The 18,828-nt window shown below is 41.1% G+C and overlaps 1 protein-coding gene across 1 annotated transcript; it reads left to right on the top strand.

The window, feature by feature from the left end:
* The first annotated feature begins 471 nt into the window (after positions 1–471).
* LOC119896422 (cytosolic phospholipase A2 gamma-like) lies at positions 472–17,537 on the top strand. Its single transcript, XM_038709850.1, has 15 exons — positions 472–608; positions 7,798–8,021; positions 8,340–8,450; positions 8,575–8,717; positions 9,724–9,910; positions 10,345–10,447; positions 10,668–10,808; positions 11,879–11,944; positions 12,135–12,284; positions 12,387–12,533; positions 14,481–14,564; positions 14,699–14,853; positions 14,970–15,141; positions 16,666–16,834; positions 17,122–17,537. Exons 2-15 carry the CDS (start codon positions 7,827–7,829, stop codon positions 17,144–17,146), a joined length of 1,848 nt encoding a protein of 615 aa, XP_038565778.1. The 5' UTR covers positions 472–608; positions 7,798–7,826; the 3' UTR covers positions 17,147–17,537.
* The last annotated feature ends 1,291 nt before the right edge of the window (positions 17,538–18,828 follow it).

Here is an 18,828-nt window from a genome sequence, read left to right on the forward strand (position 1 = left end):
GAAGCAGTGGGAAAAGGGGCCACACAGGAACTTGTTTGGACGCTTGCTCTGGCTGGTAGATGTCGCCGAGCATGGCGCTAGGAGCAGGTGCAGGAGGCTCAGCAGGCATCGGCACGCCCTTGCGCTCAGCAGCCGTCTTGATTATGTCGGGGAGATCCCGGAAGAGAGCCCCGCAGGACGGCAAGCTGGAAGGCGCAAGTGGAGCAGGAGCTAGCGACGCCGCCTTCTTATCCAACTCCAAGTCAAACTCCAGGTCTTCGAGCAGGAAGAGGGGAGAGCCTGGCGGGGAGCCAGCAATGGAGGGAGCAGAGTCAGAGGACTCAAGCCCTGCCGGCGAAGTCCGCTGTGACGCTAACTGGCTTAACCCAGCTAGCCTTGTCAGCCTCTTCCTCCTGCAGGGCCGAGAAGGCATTGACCCGCCGTCGCTTCTCCACGGGCAGCTGTGCGCAGTAGGGGCACGAGGTCCGGGGAGTCAGAGCCAGGCCAGCGTGCTGAGGACCGAGGCAGGTCTCGCAGCAGGCGTGGAGACCAAACCCCATGATGTAGCCGGCGTGGCAGGACGGGCAGAGGCGGACTCCTTCCGAGCGGCGGACCTCAACGATAGAGCGGTGAGTAGCCATAGGAAAAGCTCTTTAGTCAGGAAATTTGCTCTTTAGACGCTACTCTGCTCTCCGAAATGACTGCTATGCAGCGCCGAAGAAAAAAGGGGAGCAGATCTCTGGTCTCGCCGGTATTATATACCTAAATTGCGGACCTGAGAGAGGCCCGTGCACGGCACATGACCGCGAAAGAAATCTTCAGGACTGCGCATGCGCGCGGGGATGAACCCAATAGCGACAGCTCTTAGAGGGCGAAGCCTATACGAAATAGAAATATATACACACACACACACACAAACACACACACACACACATGCAAAGAGATCACATTTCTCCCATTTTAGCTTCTTTGCATTGGCTTCCAGTAAAATCCAGAATAGAATTTAAAATCATTCTTCTTACCTACAAAGCTCTTAATGGTCAGGCACCATCTTATCTTAAAGAGCTCATAGTACCTTACTACCCCACCAGAGCACTGCGCTCCCAGAATGCAGGGTTACTTGTGGTTCCTAGAGTCTCCAAAAGTAGACTAGGAGCCAGAGCGTTCAGCTATCAAGCTCCTCTCCTGTGGAACCAGGTTCCAGTTTGGGTTCAGGAGGCAGACACCATCTCCACATTTAAGAGTAGGCTTAAGACTTTCCTCTTTGATAAAGCTTATAGTTAGGGCTGGCTCAGGTGAGTCCTGAACCATCCCTTAGTTATGCTGCTATAGGCCTAGACTGCTGGGGGATTTCCCATGATGCACTGAGCTCCTCTCTCCTCTACTTTCTCTGCCTCTGTATGCAACCTTATCCCATTATTGCATGTTACTAACACAACTTCTCCCCTTTCTGGTAGTCTTGTGCTTTCTCGTCCCTCTCCTCTCTCCTCCTATCACTTCCTGCAGGTTTTCTGGCTCTGGAGCTGTGGAGTCTGGATCTGTGGCTGCGAGTCACCTGCTGCCCCTGTGTTCCTGCTCGACACCCTCTGCTGCAACGACTATTGTTGCTAGTCTTATTGTTATTATAATCATCAACATTACGATTGTTACCATTAACACTATTATAAATATCTGTACCATTTTTCATTTAGTCTATAGCAACATTACCTTCACTGTCTGTACCTCTGTGTGTGTATATTGTGTAGGCTGCCTCCCTCCCCTCTCTTTTTCTCTCTATTCCTCTCTCTCTCGCTCTCTCTCTCTCTCTATTCCTCTCTCTCTCTCTCTCTATTCCTCTCTCTATTCCTCTCTCTCTCTCTATTCCTCTCTCTCTCTCTCTCTATTCCTCTCTCTATTCCTCTCTCTCTCTCTATTCCTCTCTCTATTCTCTCTCTCTCTCTCTCTCTCTCTCTCTCTCTCTCTCTCTCTCTCTCTCTCTCACCCCAACCGGTCGAGGCAGATGGCCGCCCACCCTGAGCCATGGTTCTGCTCGAGGTTTCTGCCTCTTAAAAGGAAGTTTTTCCTTGCCTCTGTCCCCTAGTGCTGCTCTTGGTGGGAACTGTTGGGCTTCTGTAAATATCATCACAGAGTACGGTCTAGACCTGCTCTTTTATGAAAAGCGCTGTGAGATAACTGTTGTTGTGATTTGGCGCTATGTAAATAAAATTGAATTGAATTGAACACACACACACACTTTCTTTTGATGATATACCAATACATATTATATATATATATACTTTATATTTTCATTACCTGAAACATTTATTACACATTTTCCTCCCAGAGTCACACTGCGGATGAGATGTCCCACCTGCACAAAGTAGTTATGAATCCACAATAGATGGTGTAATTTATTGTGACCTTACTCTAAAGTCTCAGAGCTGATCACATCTATACAATATAAGCCATACAAGACCTTCTCAGAGGTTGCAATAAATGACACCTCCTACAGGGCTTCAAAACTATTCAGTGTGCAGATAATTCTTTTTTCACAACAAAAAAAAAAGTTTTTCACAACAGAGTAACTTCTCAGTCAATGTCACAATTGTCTCTTAAAGAAATATCAAAATAAAACAGCATATAACATCAACCTTTCATTTTTTATCTTCTACTAATATATGCAAAAAAACCTATAAATACCATTTTAATAGTTTCATTAACAGTTGTTGAATATCATATCAAGTATAGATCACACTATTACCAAAGAACATAGGGAACTGATGGATGAATGAATGAAGAAGTGATTTTATTTTAGTCTGATCCACTTTATTTTATTAACAAAAAGTATTCCTAATGTACAAGCAATAATTTAAAATCATGTTTTGCATTCATGTAAACATCAATATTAAAAGGTTACAAATGTAAAAGTTGTTTTCTATGACTTGAAATAATGTGTTGTAATAATTAGTATAATGATAGAACCAGTGGATAGGAACCTAGTGTCAAAATTTGAAGTATAGTGTTTAGGTATTGTGAGGTAAAAGTGAAAAGAAAAGGCTAAACAAAGAAGTAAGTTGCAGGAGTGAAAAGAGACATGCTGGAAGCTGGGACTGTAATTTCCTGTAGAGCTGGATGGTGCTTCATCTGAATCGGGTTCTGCAATCAGCTCCTCTGGGACCTGTAAAGACAAGATGGGAGTTATTGACAGTACACACAGTTTTTTCCCAACTGCCATAAACATATTGAACTCTGAGATTACCTCTGCATGATAACCTCTCTGGAATGTTACAATAATTATGCTGGCAATGTGAAATACACTGTTTACTAATATGTGCAGCAGTATTAATCTTCCCACTGGCCACTGTGCAGTAATAATCTATGCTCTATGTACATTTAAGATTTTATCTTATTTTATATTTATAATTTTTTTGGCGAATTCTAATCCCCCAAACAAACTCAGAAGTGCTATCAAACACCTAATAACTTTACCCAATTCAGGTACATCGTCGTAGTTAAAGCCCAGCTCCACGTCTTCACCACAGGGTGTTATGCAGAGTTCTGAATGCATGCAGAGAATTGCCTGCAATTATGAGATAACACTCAGATATGCTGACAAAAAGGTGGATGTAAATCTTTGCAGGTAGCCTACAACATCTGTTCCGCCAAATAATGCATCCACCTCTAGGTTAGGCTGATTTATACTCCTGCGTAGGTTGTGTGTGAATAGCCTATGTAGGCTACCCACATAGCCACTTGTGCGTAGGTGTGTCCGTCATTCTGCAATTACACCCCCAAACTCTAGTCGGCAGTAGCGCTACAGCGTCCACTGTGTTGACTTTTGCCGGCCAAGCAGGCTAACTTCCGGTTTAGCGCTCCACTAACGTAAATGAGGGTAAAATTGTAAACGTGTGGCTGGTGTAGCCTTTTCAAATGTTACCGACCGAATGGATCACATTCTGATAGTGAAACGAGTCATTTCGCTCGTGTTGTGACGGTCAAATATATTGATTCACTGTGTCACAGCCGCCGTTTTGGCCGCTAGTAAATGGTACTTCAAAGCACGGGGTACTTCCGGTCGGCTCGGAGGCTACGCAGCCGATCAATCACAGAGCTTCCGGTCCGCGTCGACTCGACGTGTAGTTATATTTTGAAAGAGGTGCACGTCAGGTGACGGCGTAGCCTCTGCGTAGTCCACGGCGTCACCTACACCGTCGATTTGATGCAGAAGTACAAATTACGCTTAGGGTCCTTTCCGGACGCTTTGCTGTGAACACTGATCAAACGCGGTTATCACCTAATTTTTCACTAAATCTCAAGGATTTAATAAATTATTAATGACTCCAAACGTTTTTAAATATGTACTTTGAATCAATCATCCCACTGATGAACCCCACAAAGAATTGTGTATCATTATTAAACAGTCAGGTTACTTGGCGCTGCATGGCGTTACATGGCGCTGCATGGCTCTCCAGGCAGGATGCTGCAGCTGCTCCCCCCTCCAGCAGGAGCTAGCTCAAATAGTGGCATCAGCAGCTACCAGTGGTATTTCCAGTGGCAACTTGACATGCCACAGGTTTTCCCTGAGGTGCCACAACACCTTTTGTCGTTTATGTGGTATTTATGATTGAAATCTAACGTTATGATGCCAGGGCGCCTGCCACTGTTACGCTAGGTTGCCATCGAATTACTGAGAGATGGCGGTCAGTCTGTAACATTATGCAAGCACTAACGTTATACCAGGGTAAAGTTAGAAGAAACAAAATCATTCAATAAATAAACGAGATAAATATGTTAGCAACAGTAGTCGATTATGCAATATATAATATTGTGCATTTATTCATTCAAGAGTCTCGTTTAGTGAGCGCATTGTTTGGTGCAATACAGTTGGTAATACAGTTAACCCAGGTAATTATTGTGTGTGCAGAGTTGTTACTGTTAGCACTATATTTTTAATACTAAATTCATATGTAATATGGTTTTCATCGTAATAGATCAGTCTGTTTAACCTTTCTACCAGCAGGTGGCAGTATTTAAATGAATTTGTGTCTTTGTTATCCAGGTTACCAGTCATGTTTGCATTTAATTGTCATGCGAATTATAAGCATACTTTTGAAATGTTGCAAAGAAGAAAAAGGAGAGAAATTGCGAAAGATGTGCATTTACATCAGCTGGTTTGGAGCGAATAACCCAGGCTACGGCAAGCGTAGTTGCGTCAGTAGTTGATGTTACACATGGCTATAATAAACAAGACATATGGGTTCCAAACCAGAAACAAAACCAGCCGCATGGAACTGAGGGCCATTGATCTTAGAAAAATGGAGAGAGGTCCTCAGAAATGTGTTTCAAGCGGCCAAGCAGCTGCCAGCCATGTCTCCGCAAGTTGTGGGAATATCTGGAGTTTTGCATGCCTGCCAAAAATTGCATCCACCTCCAAATAGCCTAATGCTTTTTAACGCTATAATATCCTTTGTGGGGTTCATCAGTGGTGATAAATGATTTGAAGTATGTATTTTATGAACATTTAGTCGTTAATATTTTATTACACTCAGTAGAAGTAGCATTCATTGAAATATACTTTGAAATATTGTGCATTGTCCCACCTCCTATCTGAACCCTTATGTCCCCACCACTCAACACAAAGTGACACCCTTGCCAACACATAATTAAATGATTCAAACAAACAGGCTGTCAGCGCTGAGAATGTCTTCTTGGGACATCAGGTCGGTGAGACCATATTACATATAAAATGTTCTAGCTGATTGTATGGCCAACTGTATTGCACCAAACAATGCGCTCATTAAACCTGACTCCTGCTGTTCACATGAATAAATGCACAGTATTATATATTGCATAATCACCTGCTGTTGCTAACATATTTCTCTCGTCCAGGTTTATTGATAGATTTTTTTCTCGTCTAACTTTACCCGTTATACCTGGTACAATGTTAGTGTTATGGCAGACTAGGTGAACGGACTCAAGAGGAGACTCAGGGCAGGTTTAAATCCAGGAATTTAAAGTTTATTGAAAAGGGCTGTGAGAGCGTGGCAGAGGGCAGACCAGGGAATAAGAGCCAGCGAGTGGATTTCCAGGCAGGCAGTGATCCTGAGCACAGGGAGACAAGGTAAGTGATCTCACAAGAAACAAACAACAGAATATACGACTTGAGATTTGTAGGCTGCAGCGCAAATGACGATGCGATGAGTGAGATGAAGAACCGTGTTGATATACGTCTCGGGTTACGTATGTAACCCTTGTTCCCCGAGAGCCGAAAGCCAATAGGATTGGAGTAGTTTCATTCATTTCATATTCGAGGGATATTCATATTCATTTTCATTCTTAAACCCTGCCATACTGGACGGCACCTTAGGGATGTAGCACAGCCTAGGGGTGCAGGACAGCCTTGACCTTCCCCGGGGCAAACTGCCACCCTCCTCAGAGAGGTGATAGCTAGGAGAAAGGCCATCTTAAGGGTCAGGTGCTTGACCTCAGCAAACTCCAGGGGTTCGAAGGGGGCCACCGGAAATACACATAAACTGCGAATGGAGCCGTGGCATCTCAAGCTAAATCTGTGGCATTTCAGATTGCCACCGGAAATACCACTGGTATACCACTATTTGAGCTAGCCCCACTTTCGTGTCCCTCCGGTTATATAATAGCATACTGACTAGTTAACTTAGATAGATACTGATTAGTATCTATTTAACATTAAACAGGGACACCGTTACAGTAACATTGCCCATTTGCAAAGTTTAACGTTAACATTATGTCAGCTGAGAGCCGAGCCATTAACTTACTTTACAAATTGACACAGACGCCTTTTTATCAAAGTATCATCACCCTGGTTCTCTAATACGTTTTGGCGCCTCTCTTCTTGCTGACTTCTCTCTAACTCTTTAAACACTGGCCATTTAGCACACACTCCCATAAACTTATCATCGTTAGCACAGCTTGAGGACGCTGGTATCCAAGAGGGTCTAACTGCAGACCTCCACTATGGAGTCGCTTCCGGTGCAGCACAAATCCTTTCATGACTGGCTAGCCTCCAAACTCATAAAGAATTTTTTTTCTTTCACATCTGTCCAATTAGGTGTAGTCCTAAATAATAAACAAATTGAATTTCTGATCAATAATATCATTATTATTACTAAATATTCACAAATGTTGCTTTGTGAACCCCCAAACTCACCCTGACACAGCTCCTCAGATACTTGACTGTCTTGACTTTAACGATGATAGAGGAACATGTCATTTTGGTGGCGGTGATGAACTTCAGACACATGAGTTAAAGGTTTTGAGTGAGTGACGGCCTTTAGCAGGACAAATGAAGTTATGTGGTGACTGCTCCTAATGTTTTTTAGTTTGGGCAGAGGTGGTCAGAGTAGCTGAAAAAACTGCACACAAGTAAAAGTAAAAGTTGTCATCAAATATTGATAGTTGATAGTAAAGAGGCAGGCAGCAAACAAGGGGACAGAGAAAGAGAAGGGCACGAGATGCAACATAGGCCCCCTGCTGGAACCAAACCAGGGACGCTGCAGTTAACCGTGGGAAGTGATTCTCTTCCTTATTCCTGTGATGTCTACAATCTTGTTTTGTGCTTTGCGGTGCAGATAACTGCACTGTTAGAGTGATATGAAGGACATTTAGATGTGCATGCTGTACTCAGGGAAAATGTGTGTCAAATGTTTGCCATTTGTTCTGTCACTGTATGATCTTTGGATGTATCTGTAGAATCAGCGTGATTCCAATTAGTCATGAAGATGTGTGATAGCAGGATATAAAATGGATGGGAGCTTAACTCACTGAGCCTTTTCACCCCTTTTTCATCTTACCTACCACCAGAATAATCAGTGCTCTGTCAACCTCCGACCATGCTGTGTGGCAAGGCCAGCTGGATTGCTGGGCTGCTCTATGCTTGTATTGTGATGTTAGGACCAATGGGACAACCTGTGGACAACAGCGAGGACATGTCAAGTGTCACTCCTCAGATGGAAGCAGGATCAAGTGAGGAGTTAACACCAGCTCCTGCGGCCAACACAGAGAAGAATTCAATATTCGCTCCCAAGGTGAGGGAATGAAGGAAATGTTTCAGTCCAGAATCTAAATTCAGTAATTGCAGTGTTCTACTGGGGGCTGCCACACTGAGCTTGTATATCACAGGTTTGCCTTCAACTGGGGAACTACTATATGAAAATGTTTGTCTGCGTGGTGTAAATGTGTAATTAGAATATTGTTTCTCAGCAGAACAACAGCTTACTTTGCAAAAACAGAAGTTGCAAATGTCCTTTAAAGTATATAAGCAACTAGTTTAATCACTATTATTATTATTATTGTTGTTGTGATTGAAATTATTGTTGTTATTATTATGTCTGTGTGTGTTGCAGCAATATGTGCGTCAAACCCAGTCGTTATCTGCCAGGGAGCAGGAGTTTGTCCTGAAGAGGAAACAAGTAGCTCTGAAGTCACTCAACAGGCAGGGGATCAGTTGTACACTGGTATGCCTGAGGAATCGTTACTCTTAAATACATGTCAGAAGTCAGCTTTCTTTTTCTTTCTTTCTCTCAGTTTTCATATATAATTACTTTGCATATACCGCCATTTCTCTCTGTTTCCTTCCAGGAATCCGTTCCTCACATCGCACTCATCGGGTCAGGTGGGGGACAGAGGGCGGCTGTGGGTCTAATGGGTTCTCTCTATCAGTTGGAAAAGGAAGGTCTGCTAGACACTCTGCTCTACCTGGGAGGAGTTTCTGGCTCTACCTGGTAAACACCTCTATGCACACATACAGATTTATACGTACACTTCTTTGGAAAAGAAATCTGCTTATTCTAACTTGGCCTCTGTATGAGGCCTCTTGGTGGTTCATTTAGGATTATTGGACCTAATAGTTACAGGTAAAGTTGCTGCTTTGAGTTGAAACTTGATTATATTCTCCACCAGCAGCTACTGTGCTGTCATGTACACATGTCCTTAACCCCTTGAATTTTTTTACGATCAAAAAATAAAAAAAATTATTTGTGATTTCATTTGCTTTCAAGCTGATGTTAAATTAAGATTGATAAGAAGATTGTTAATTTGTCTTTAGAACATAGAAAATATATAAATTCAGGTATGTGTAGGTATGATGCAAATTAGCAACAGGCATAAATGAGAAACCAGGGCTTGCAAAAGGTTCGTAGGTTCGTATCAAATATGCACCAACAGGCATTGAGGGAATCCATGTGCTATTTTGGCTTGCAGTCTGTAAGGAAGAGGTATGATGCGACAATCGGCGTCAAGGGGTTAAATTAACCTTCTACTTTATTTCACTACTGGCAACAATTTTGGTATTTTTGGGTAAAAGCTTTTATTAATGTTACTGCTTCCGTGCATCTTTAAAAGTGCAAAAAAACTGACAATGTGATGCTAATAGCTACATTTAATGGAAACGTTATTTCCATACTGCGCATGTCAGGTCATTCTTTACCTTGGAAACAGCACATTGTGGGGAAAAAGAATCTTCACCTACAGCAAATTTTTGTAAATCTGCCACCGTTGAAAGTTGGAGCAACAGCAACAGTCAGTTCCTCTGAGTTGACTTTCTACTGAACTTATTCAAGCAAAAGCCAATACTAATAACCTTGTGTGCACTCTGAAGATAATTATCTTTCATCTTTTGACCTCCCTGCCCTGCCCTTAACCTCCAACCTTAAATGTTACTTTACTGGCATGCTATAATTAAATACATTCTAAGTAAATATTAAATTAAGTTGTGTCTCTCTCTCTCAGGTCCATGTCCTTGCTGTACAGCGACCCACAGTGGAGCACCAACATGGACAGGGCAGTGTCCAGGCTGTCAGGTACTGGGGTTGATCTGGTGGAGGCTCTGGCCTGGTTGGACGAGAGGGCAAAGAAGGAGGACTTCTCTCTCTCTGATATCTGGGGGCTCATGACCTCTGTTGGGATCATGAAACAGGTACAGTACAATTGTACAGAGCAAACTGAAACAAAAGCTGCAGGGCTTACCCAGTAGCTGTATTCACCATCAATATGCTCCCACTAGCTCACATTTTGGAAAACAGCCAAGATACCCTAACATAATTATGCAGATGACACACAGATTTATATAGCAATAAATCCTTAAACACAATAGTAATATTATATAAACAATAAAGTGTAACTATAGTAATTTACACATGTGCACAGTGAGGATAAGAGTGTAAAGTACGAGATCTCTCTGTCTGTCACTGATACAAAGACTCCAGTCTGCAGTGCAGTTCATACTCCTCACTGATAAACAACACATGCAGTGTAACATTAGGCTTCATTATCAAAGATAGTTTTTATACCACATTGAGAACATAATAATTTCTACGTACTCGGTTTCCTCATCTAAACCTTTTGTGGCAGTTTGACCCTCGAAGTCTTTCTGAGGATGGCATAAACGCCTGGAATCCTTACCCCATCTTCAACGCAGTCAACAAAAACTGCCTGTACGACGGCCCTGAAAAATGTATGGAACACACACAACTACACAGATAATCATACACACAACTCTCAAACTGTGAAAAATGTAAAGGACTACAGACTGAACCTGTAGACAAGCACAGAGTTCAGATTCCCTTTGTTAACCAGAGCAGACACTTTAAATTATTTCTTGAAAATCAAGTTTATGACCCTGGAGTGTTTTCTAATATGTACTCTATCGCACTCTGTCTCTCTCTTTGGCTCAGCCAAATGGTTTGAGATGACTCCTCATGAGGCTGGCTTCACAGATCTGGGTCTCTTCATCAACACTTCTCTACTGGGCAGCAGAATCCATGAAGCAGATGCTGAAGGTGGAGGGTCAACGATGGACATGGTCAGGCTGCAAGGTATGTCTTGCTCTTCTATTTGAATTATTGAATTATTTGAAAAATTATAAAAACAAGTAAATGTGTCTACAGTCAGTTTAGAAAGGCCATAGTAGTGCTTCATTTTTAAATTATCTCAAGGTTACAACATTACGATATATTACAACATACAATCATATTTTCCAAGTATCATGTTATCTTTGTGTTTCAAAAACTAACCCTGATTATTTCATGAGAGTTATCATTGCTTGGGCTTGAGACTATATATTTGTAACTGAAAGCCTGCATTACAGACCGGGGTTGTGCAGTTTGAGAGACATGGAAATTTAGCAGACAGGGAGAGTCTAATGAAAAACGTCTAGTTGCAGGAGAAGCGTGAGATCCAGTGTTTACTTGGCAAATGCCAGGGAATAAAAGCTGCATCAGTTTTGACCATATCATTATATCATTATATCTGACCCTCACAGTCCTCCAGATCTAGTCCTCTATATTAGATCTAATAGTCTGTTTTTTCCTCTGACACCGAAGCAAAGTCAGTATCAAAGTTAATCTGGGGATTAGTTTAGTTTAGTAAGAATGGGAAGAAGGTGAAACCACTGGCCTCGCTTTTTCCAAAGGTAACAAAATCCACCTATCTGCATCTCTGAAGCTTACTTATTCCTGGTGTGCCCACCTTGAAAAAGTCCCGCACATATCTCCTGTAAAACCACAGCATTTTTTCAGTTCTGTTTTTGTACAGATGAAACAAATGAGATATAATGTGCTAATTTGTTAGCTTCATAGGTGTTGGTAGGTGGATTTTGTTAGCTTTGGACAGAGCCAGGCTTCCCGCTTCCCCCAGTTTATAGACTTTGTGCTAAGCTTAGCTAACCAACTGCTGGCAGTAGCTTCATTACCCATAGATACTTGTGAGTGGTATCAATCTTTAATCTAAAATTTGGCAAAACATTCTTCTTTAGGCGTCATGAGTCAAAAAGGTTAAGAGGATGGACTCATTTTTCAAGTTTTACCCGTAATCAGTAACATGTGGAAGCTAAAATGTGTTTTCATCAGCGTTAAGTGGCATTTTTACAATCTGCTTTGTCATGCAGGTATCGAGGGCAGTGCTTTCGCAGATGAATACGGTCTGCTAAACTACATGACTGGCTTGCTCAAAGGTAAAAAACTTGATTTGTCAAGTAATGGACAAAGTTGTGGCCGAACATTAAATGTAAATTGGATGTGGTGTTTCTCTGGACAGAAGGTACCAGGTTTATAGAGTAGTAGCTTGTAAAATACACTCTACATAAATACACTAATACATGTTACGTGAATATAGGCATGTATATTTATATTTGTATGTCTCAGTACCACAGCAGGTCAGACGTTTCTGGTATGTCTTGGAATATTACATGCGTGGGTACCGCAGTCTTTTGAAGCTAACAGAGCTGATCAGACGAAACACAGAGGATCCCGCTGTTTTATCTGGGCTGGACAACCTGCAGAAAACACTTAAAGGTACTAATGATAGCAATGATGGTGATACTCATATAAATTTACAAAGGTTTTCAGGGAAATCACAATGTTCACTCAACAACAAAAGCTCTTTCTATTTTCCAGAAAAACTCAACTTAAACCCTATTGCATTACTTGGAAAGAAGAGCCCAGAACAACAAAAGCAGATCATTGAGCAGTGGTTTCAGAAAAAGTTGGCATCCTTAAAGACTTTGGAACAGAGTCTGGATGAAGGACCAATCAAAGACAATGGTCAGTGCCAGGTTCTGTAACTATTGTCTATGCTGCTGAGCTCTGCAACCTGTTGACCAATGCAATTGCTACTGTCCCACAGTATTATTGCAGAGAAAATACTTTCACTAAATGGGGGACCATGCCATTTTTTAAACTTACTTTATAAAGTTGCTATGGCTAACGTGTTAGCAAACCACATTGAACCACAGTACCCTTGAAAGCAGGACCCTTTTGGATGCTTGGGGACAATGGAACAAGCTTTAAAATTTACATTTCTGTCACCTTATACAGTTGTAATGGCTAACAATGGTCTATTTACATGTCCAACAGACATAGAGTAACATCATCATTCATTTGAAATCATGTCTCTGTCAACCTGGCAATTCTTAGCTCAATTCTTAACTCCTGATGATATAATCTGTTTTTTTAGCTGCTAGATGCTTCACTATGTTTGTCAGCTAGGTGCTAATTTCAGTCTGTGTACTGTTGGGTGCTGGGCAGGTAGTGTACTGTGGGTTTTACATACAGCTGCATGCTGCTGCTTGAAACAAAGTTTATGAGAGTGGTGACAGTAAACCAAAACATAAAAATTTTGGGCAGTAAATCCAAATCACTGAAATGAAGCTAAAACTCTCAACAGATCTGCAAAGGTGGTGATAATACTCATTGGCTTTGTCACTGTGTGACCACTTCCACATTATACAGTCATTTGATCTGTGGTGAATCTGCGCATGTGCAACACCAAACAAAGAGGTGCTGCAGCAATGTGATGTATGACATAAATAAGGTGTTTTTTTAAGTAAACCATGTAAACCTATTCGTGTACTCCCCCTAAATATATTTATAAATCCGAAAATGAGGATAATATGACCACTTTAAAGATCCCACAGCCACGCCAGCAGCACTGTGAGGCTTTGAGGAAAATGCTAACATCAGCATGCTCACAATAGCAATGGTCATCATGCTGAGGTTAAGCAGGTGCTGCAACACATTCTCACTCCCAACTCGTCACATATTGACGCTTGGTCAAGACCCCTTGCCATCGCTTTTTAATGCCCTGGATATTGCCATGTTCAGCATCTTAGTTTTGCAAGGTACCATGCTAAAATTTGCTAATTAGCACTGAACATAAAATTCAGCATATGTCGATGGGACTGCCAAAATATTGGACCCTTAAAGATTTGACCTGTTGATTGAGCAAGGTTAAAGGTGAAGCTAGAAGTCAGGTGATCACTGAAGTAATTAGGATACATTCTCTGCAACCCATAAATGTCTTTACAAAATGATGTGCCAATCTATCAAGTAGACGATGAGATATTTTGCAGGATAAGTGAAAATTTTTATCTGTTTGCACTACAGGAAAAGTCAGGGGATCCTGAATGTACACAATGTCATGGCAATTCATCTAATAGCTGTTGGGAGATTTCAATCTGGACCAGAGTGGTGGACTAGCTGACATTGCCATCTACTAGCATGACCCCAGCATGGCTAAAAATATTGATTAATGCAGCTTTAACTGGCATAATGAAGTTTATTATATGTATTCGATTCTAAAATATTTAGATTTTGCAACTTAATGGGTTTGTGGTACATTGGATTGGATTTTGTTGCAAAGCACTAGTCAACATCATTTTTCAACAATATTCTTAGCTTTAACCTAAACATGATGCAAGACACTCCTACAATACTTTCTACTGGATATCAGAACTACAGGAGACTTTTATTTTAAGTGCCTTAAAATAAAACATCCTCAACACACTAGTCAGGTCTCTGTGGTATTCATTCTAATTGAATGATTAAATCTGCACAACACTCCACAAACATGACTCCAAATGAATGCTTATGTTGGATTAATAGGCAGATGTTTTCTCGCAAGTTCCCCATAGCAGTTGTATATGGTGATAATAAGTCAGTGTTGAGTTTACAGCTTATTTTGCTTCATTTGGGCATGCTGTGTTTCCCCAGTCTCTTTGATGATCCAGAAAGTCTTCACTCTGATTGTGAAATGGGAATGGGGAACAACCAAAAACCTCCTCTACCAATACCCAGGTAAATCACTGTCATTGCGCTTCATACCTAGTACATGTATCACATTTACAGTCGTGTGATTTGCCAGATGCATGGTGAAAAACAACTCAATGAGTACAAATAGTTGCTGTATTTTCATTTGTGTTGCTGAAAAGATGCTGCGGTGCCGTCTTGCATCACACTTAAGGAGAACCTGCAGCTGATAGATGCTGTTGTGATGCTCAACGTCCCCTACCCTCCCTTCCTGGGAGACAAGAGAGACGTAGACCTCATTATTGCGCCGGACTACGGGGGTGATGACACATTCAAGGTGAGGCGTTTGTAAAGTGAGCGTCTATGGTAATTGATGTGTGTTATATATCAATGGAGACCCAGGCATGTGTTAAAAATGATGAAATAAATGATCTGAAACTGTTCTCTGCACAGACTCTGACTCTTGCCAGAGACTACGCAGCCGCGGTGAAGAAGCCTTTCCCAGAGATAGACGACAAAATCCTGGAGGAGAGAGACTGGCCAAAGGACTGCTACGTGTTCGAGGGAAAAGGGAAGGAGCCCTCAATCATTTACATGCCGCTGTTCAACAGAAAAAACTGCAAAGGTCTGTTACACCCACATCACAAAACGCTCATGTCATATACAGACATGGACAAAATTGTTGCTACCCTTCCATTAAAGAAAGAAAAACCCACAATGGTCCCTGAAATAACTTGAAACTGACAAAAGCAATATTAAACTAAAATGTACTGAAAATTGACTGATGAAAATCAGACATTGCTTTTGAGTTGTGGTTACGAGGGACTGTAGCCAACCTCCCTGGACATGGACGCAAGAGGAAAACTGGTAACCATTCGTATTTTCCGTCTCTTCGATTTGTCATCAAAGAGTCCAGAACAACTTTCACAGACATTAGAGGTGAACTCCAAGGTACACCAGTGTCAGATTGCACCATCTGTCACTGTTTGAGCCAAAGTGGATTTAATGGAAGACGACCGAGGAGGACACCACTGTTGAAAGCAAATCATAAGAAAGACTGACTGGAATTTTCCAAAATGCATATTGACAAGTCACAAAGCTTCTGGGAGAATGTCCTCTATGTACGCAGACGCAAAAATGAAGCATACAAAGAAAAGAACACTGTACCTACTGTGAAGCATGGAGGAGGCTCGGTTATGTTTTGGGGCTGCTTCTGGTGCTTCTGGTGCAGGGTGTCTTGAATCTGTAACAGGTACTATAAAATCTCAAGACTATCAAGGCTTTTTGGAGCGAAATGTGCTACCCAGTGTCAGGAAGCTTGGTCTTTCGCAAAACTAATATGAAGTAATGAGAATATCTCCACCCCTCAAAAGATGTCTTTAGCAGCTCTACCATTTCTGCGTCCTCATGAACTGGCCCTAAAGTCAAAGGTGAGTTTGGAAACACAAATTGTTACGCAAACACACACAAAAAGGGATGTTTGATTTATTTTGCAAATGACGTGATGGATTTGTGGTACATTGGATTGGATTTTGTTGCAAAATACTAGTCAATAAGTAACTGTAATGTGATTACTGAAGTTATCAACAGTAATGCGTTACATTACTGCGTTACAGAAAAAAAAGTAAGTTGATTACAGTGACGCGTTACTTTGTTCCTTTGCAACGCGTTTACCTCCAACACTGGTCGCAGGTCATGGGTCCTCCAACAGGATAATGACCCAAAATACAGCTAAAAACACCCAAGAAAAGCCAAGAGCAGAACACTGGACTATTCTGAAGTGGCCTTCTATGAGCCCTGATATAAATCCTATTCTGGGAAAGGAGCTGAAACATGCAGTCTGGAGAAGGCACCAACCTGAAACAGCTGGAGCAGTTTGCTTATGAGGAGTGGGCCAAAATACCTGTTGACAAGTGCAGATTGCAGTGACCGCCTCAAAAGGTTGTGCAACAAAACATTAGGTTGTTTTTGAAATGATTCTGTTAAACCACAATTATTCATTTTCAGTACATTTAATTTATTATTACCTTTGTCAGTTTCAAGTTATTTCAGGGACCATTGTGGTTTTTTCTTGCTTTAACGGAAGGGTAACAACAATTTTGTCCACATCTGTATGTTCATGATCATCAATGGTTAAATTCTGGTCCAGATGCGGAGGAGTTCAAAGCAAAGACGGAGGAGTTCTCCACCTTCCACCTTCCGTTCAGCCAGGAGAAGACTGAGTCCCTGTTGGAGATAGCGAAAGCCAACATAAAGAACAACAAGGAAACTCTGCTGAGGGAGATTAACAAGGCTGTCCTCCGCCGACGCAGCAAGAGGTAGGATGGTGTGAGTGTGTGTGTGGAGGGTGGACGGACAGATGGATAAGTGTGTAGACTCACATTTTTTTATGAATGAGCAAAACTGAATAAATGAACTAACAATGTAATTTGTAATTTCTTTCTCACCCATTGTTTTTTCTTCTCCTTCTTATCCGTGCTTCTTCTTCTTCTCATTCCTCCTCTCATCATTTCCTTTTTTCTACATCTCCTTATTCTCCGCCTTCCTTCCTTTCTTCCTTCCCCTTATTCTTTCCTGTCTCCCTTCCTCTCTCCCTTCTTCTCAGGTCTTCAGCAGAATCTGACTTCTAAACTTCATAGAATCAGCGTCACACAATCTCGAGAAATCTATCAGAGAAAAACTGTATATTTACAATTGTTTGTATTTTATTTCTCCACTAATCAAACACTATGTTAACTTGTTACATCGTTAATCAGACTTGTTTGGTTTGAATTTGGATGTAGTACCTTAAATGAAACACTAGAGGTCTGTCTACCTCCACCATGTTTTAATTGCATCAGTAAGTGTTCCTGCATTGCTTCCATTGCTGAAGTGGCTATTTATGGTTCTCCATATTACAACCATGTTCCCGCTCATTTTAGGAAATTGTAATTCATTTGATTTAGAAGTGCTGAACTCAGAATAGCAATCACATGTTTTAAATGATGTTTTTAATCTAATAAAATGGTTCTCTAGAGTTAAGACTGTTCTGGATTGAATGTAATGAATGAAATGTTACTCTTACTGAAACCGTAACACTGATTGTAACGTAATAGAAAACCACTGGCTGCTCTTTAACAAACTAACTACAGTAAGTATTCATATTTTATTTTTGCCTGGAAACAAAATCTGAATCTGCTTGCACTAAGTGGTGCGAACATAAAAGGTTTATAGTTCTATAAATACTTCTTTAAGAGTAATAGTTTCATTCATTTTGGGATATATGCTTATTTGTTGGAGTCAGCTGATTTATTTTTATTTTTCAGTTTAAAGGAGGGGAAATATGCTTAAATTATCACAGCACAAATATGCTTCATTTATTACAGCAAAACAGCGAAAGCCTTTAAGTTCAACTCTGGTAACTGTAGACCATCTGTGGTCCATGTTTGGATTAACACAGGCCCTCAGGCCAGCCATTAGCAATTATGGACAAGGGGACAACATTTTTCAAACTGGGCCCCTCATCGACACCCACTCCAGCACCACCTCCACACACCCACCCTTAGTTCTAATACAAACACAGGCAATTTCAAAGAAGCTTTTGGCCATTAGCCTTATAGTGACGCAGATGGAGTCCCTAACAACCATTTCCACATGCAGTGTTATAGACTCATCCAGGCAATGCTCGCATACATATTCAATTACTCAGTTTGATTATAAAGCACAAAAGGTCAATGCAGTTTTTTTTAATCTTTCAAAATGTACTGTGATGGTTATGTTCCTCCTAACTTAAAACAAGACAAGGAGAGAAAAAAGCCATTCGATGCTTGAGCGATTAGAGAAAAGTCAAATCACACATTGAAGAAATTACTGCAAAGCATTAAATCACAAAATCAAATTATGAGTGACCATATAAACATACTTCATCTGTCAAATACAATCTTGAGCGCTAGATTAATCAAAGTATTGGTCAAATTGTGCACAAAACTGATATACTGTATAGAGTATATGGCATATATTATGTATAGCTTATTATATTTTAACTGTATTTGAAGCTGTATCCTATGACCTGTGATGTGCTGCTGACTAATGTTTACTGTAGGTCAGTTTTCTTGAGGCTGTTATAGGGGGAACTTGTGGGTGTTAGTAATCTTTATTAATAAGGGAAACACAAAATTCAAGTGGCAGGTGAGGATTATATATGAGTATAATAGAACATAATGCAGTAAAGCTCTCAGGCAGTCTGTGTTGCTTTTATATATGTTTCTCCTGTAGATAAACCTTTACCAGGTAGTTTATGTGTCATTATACAACACAAGGTTGTAGAAATAAA

Source organism: Micropterus salmoides, unplaced genomic scaffold, assembly GCF_014851395.1.
Source record: "Micropterus salmoides isolate LMB-PRFRI ecotype aquatic unplaced genomic scaffold, ASM1485139v1 Ms_hic_scaffold_10, whole genome shotgun sequence".
NCBI lineage: Eukaryota > Metazoa > Chordata > Actinopteri > Centrarchiformes > Centrarchidae > Micropterus > Micropterus salmoides.

Coding starts and splice junctions, on each gene's coding strand:
- LOC119896422 (XM_038709850.1), top strand. CDS start 7,827: ATGCTGTGTGGCAAGGCCAGCTGGATTGCTGGGCTGCTCTATGCTTGT. Junction 8,022..8,339: donor ATTCAATATTCGCTCCCAAG/GTGAGGGAATGA, acceptor TGTGTGTTGCAG/CAATATGTGCGTCAAACCCA. Junction 15,142..16,665: donor CAACAGAAAAAACTGCAAAG/GTCTGTTACACC, acceptor ATTCTGGTCCAG/ATGCGGAGGAGTTCAAAGCA.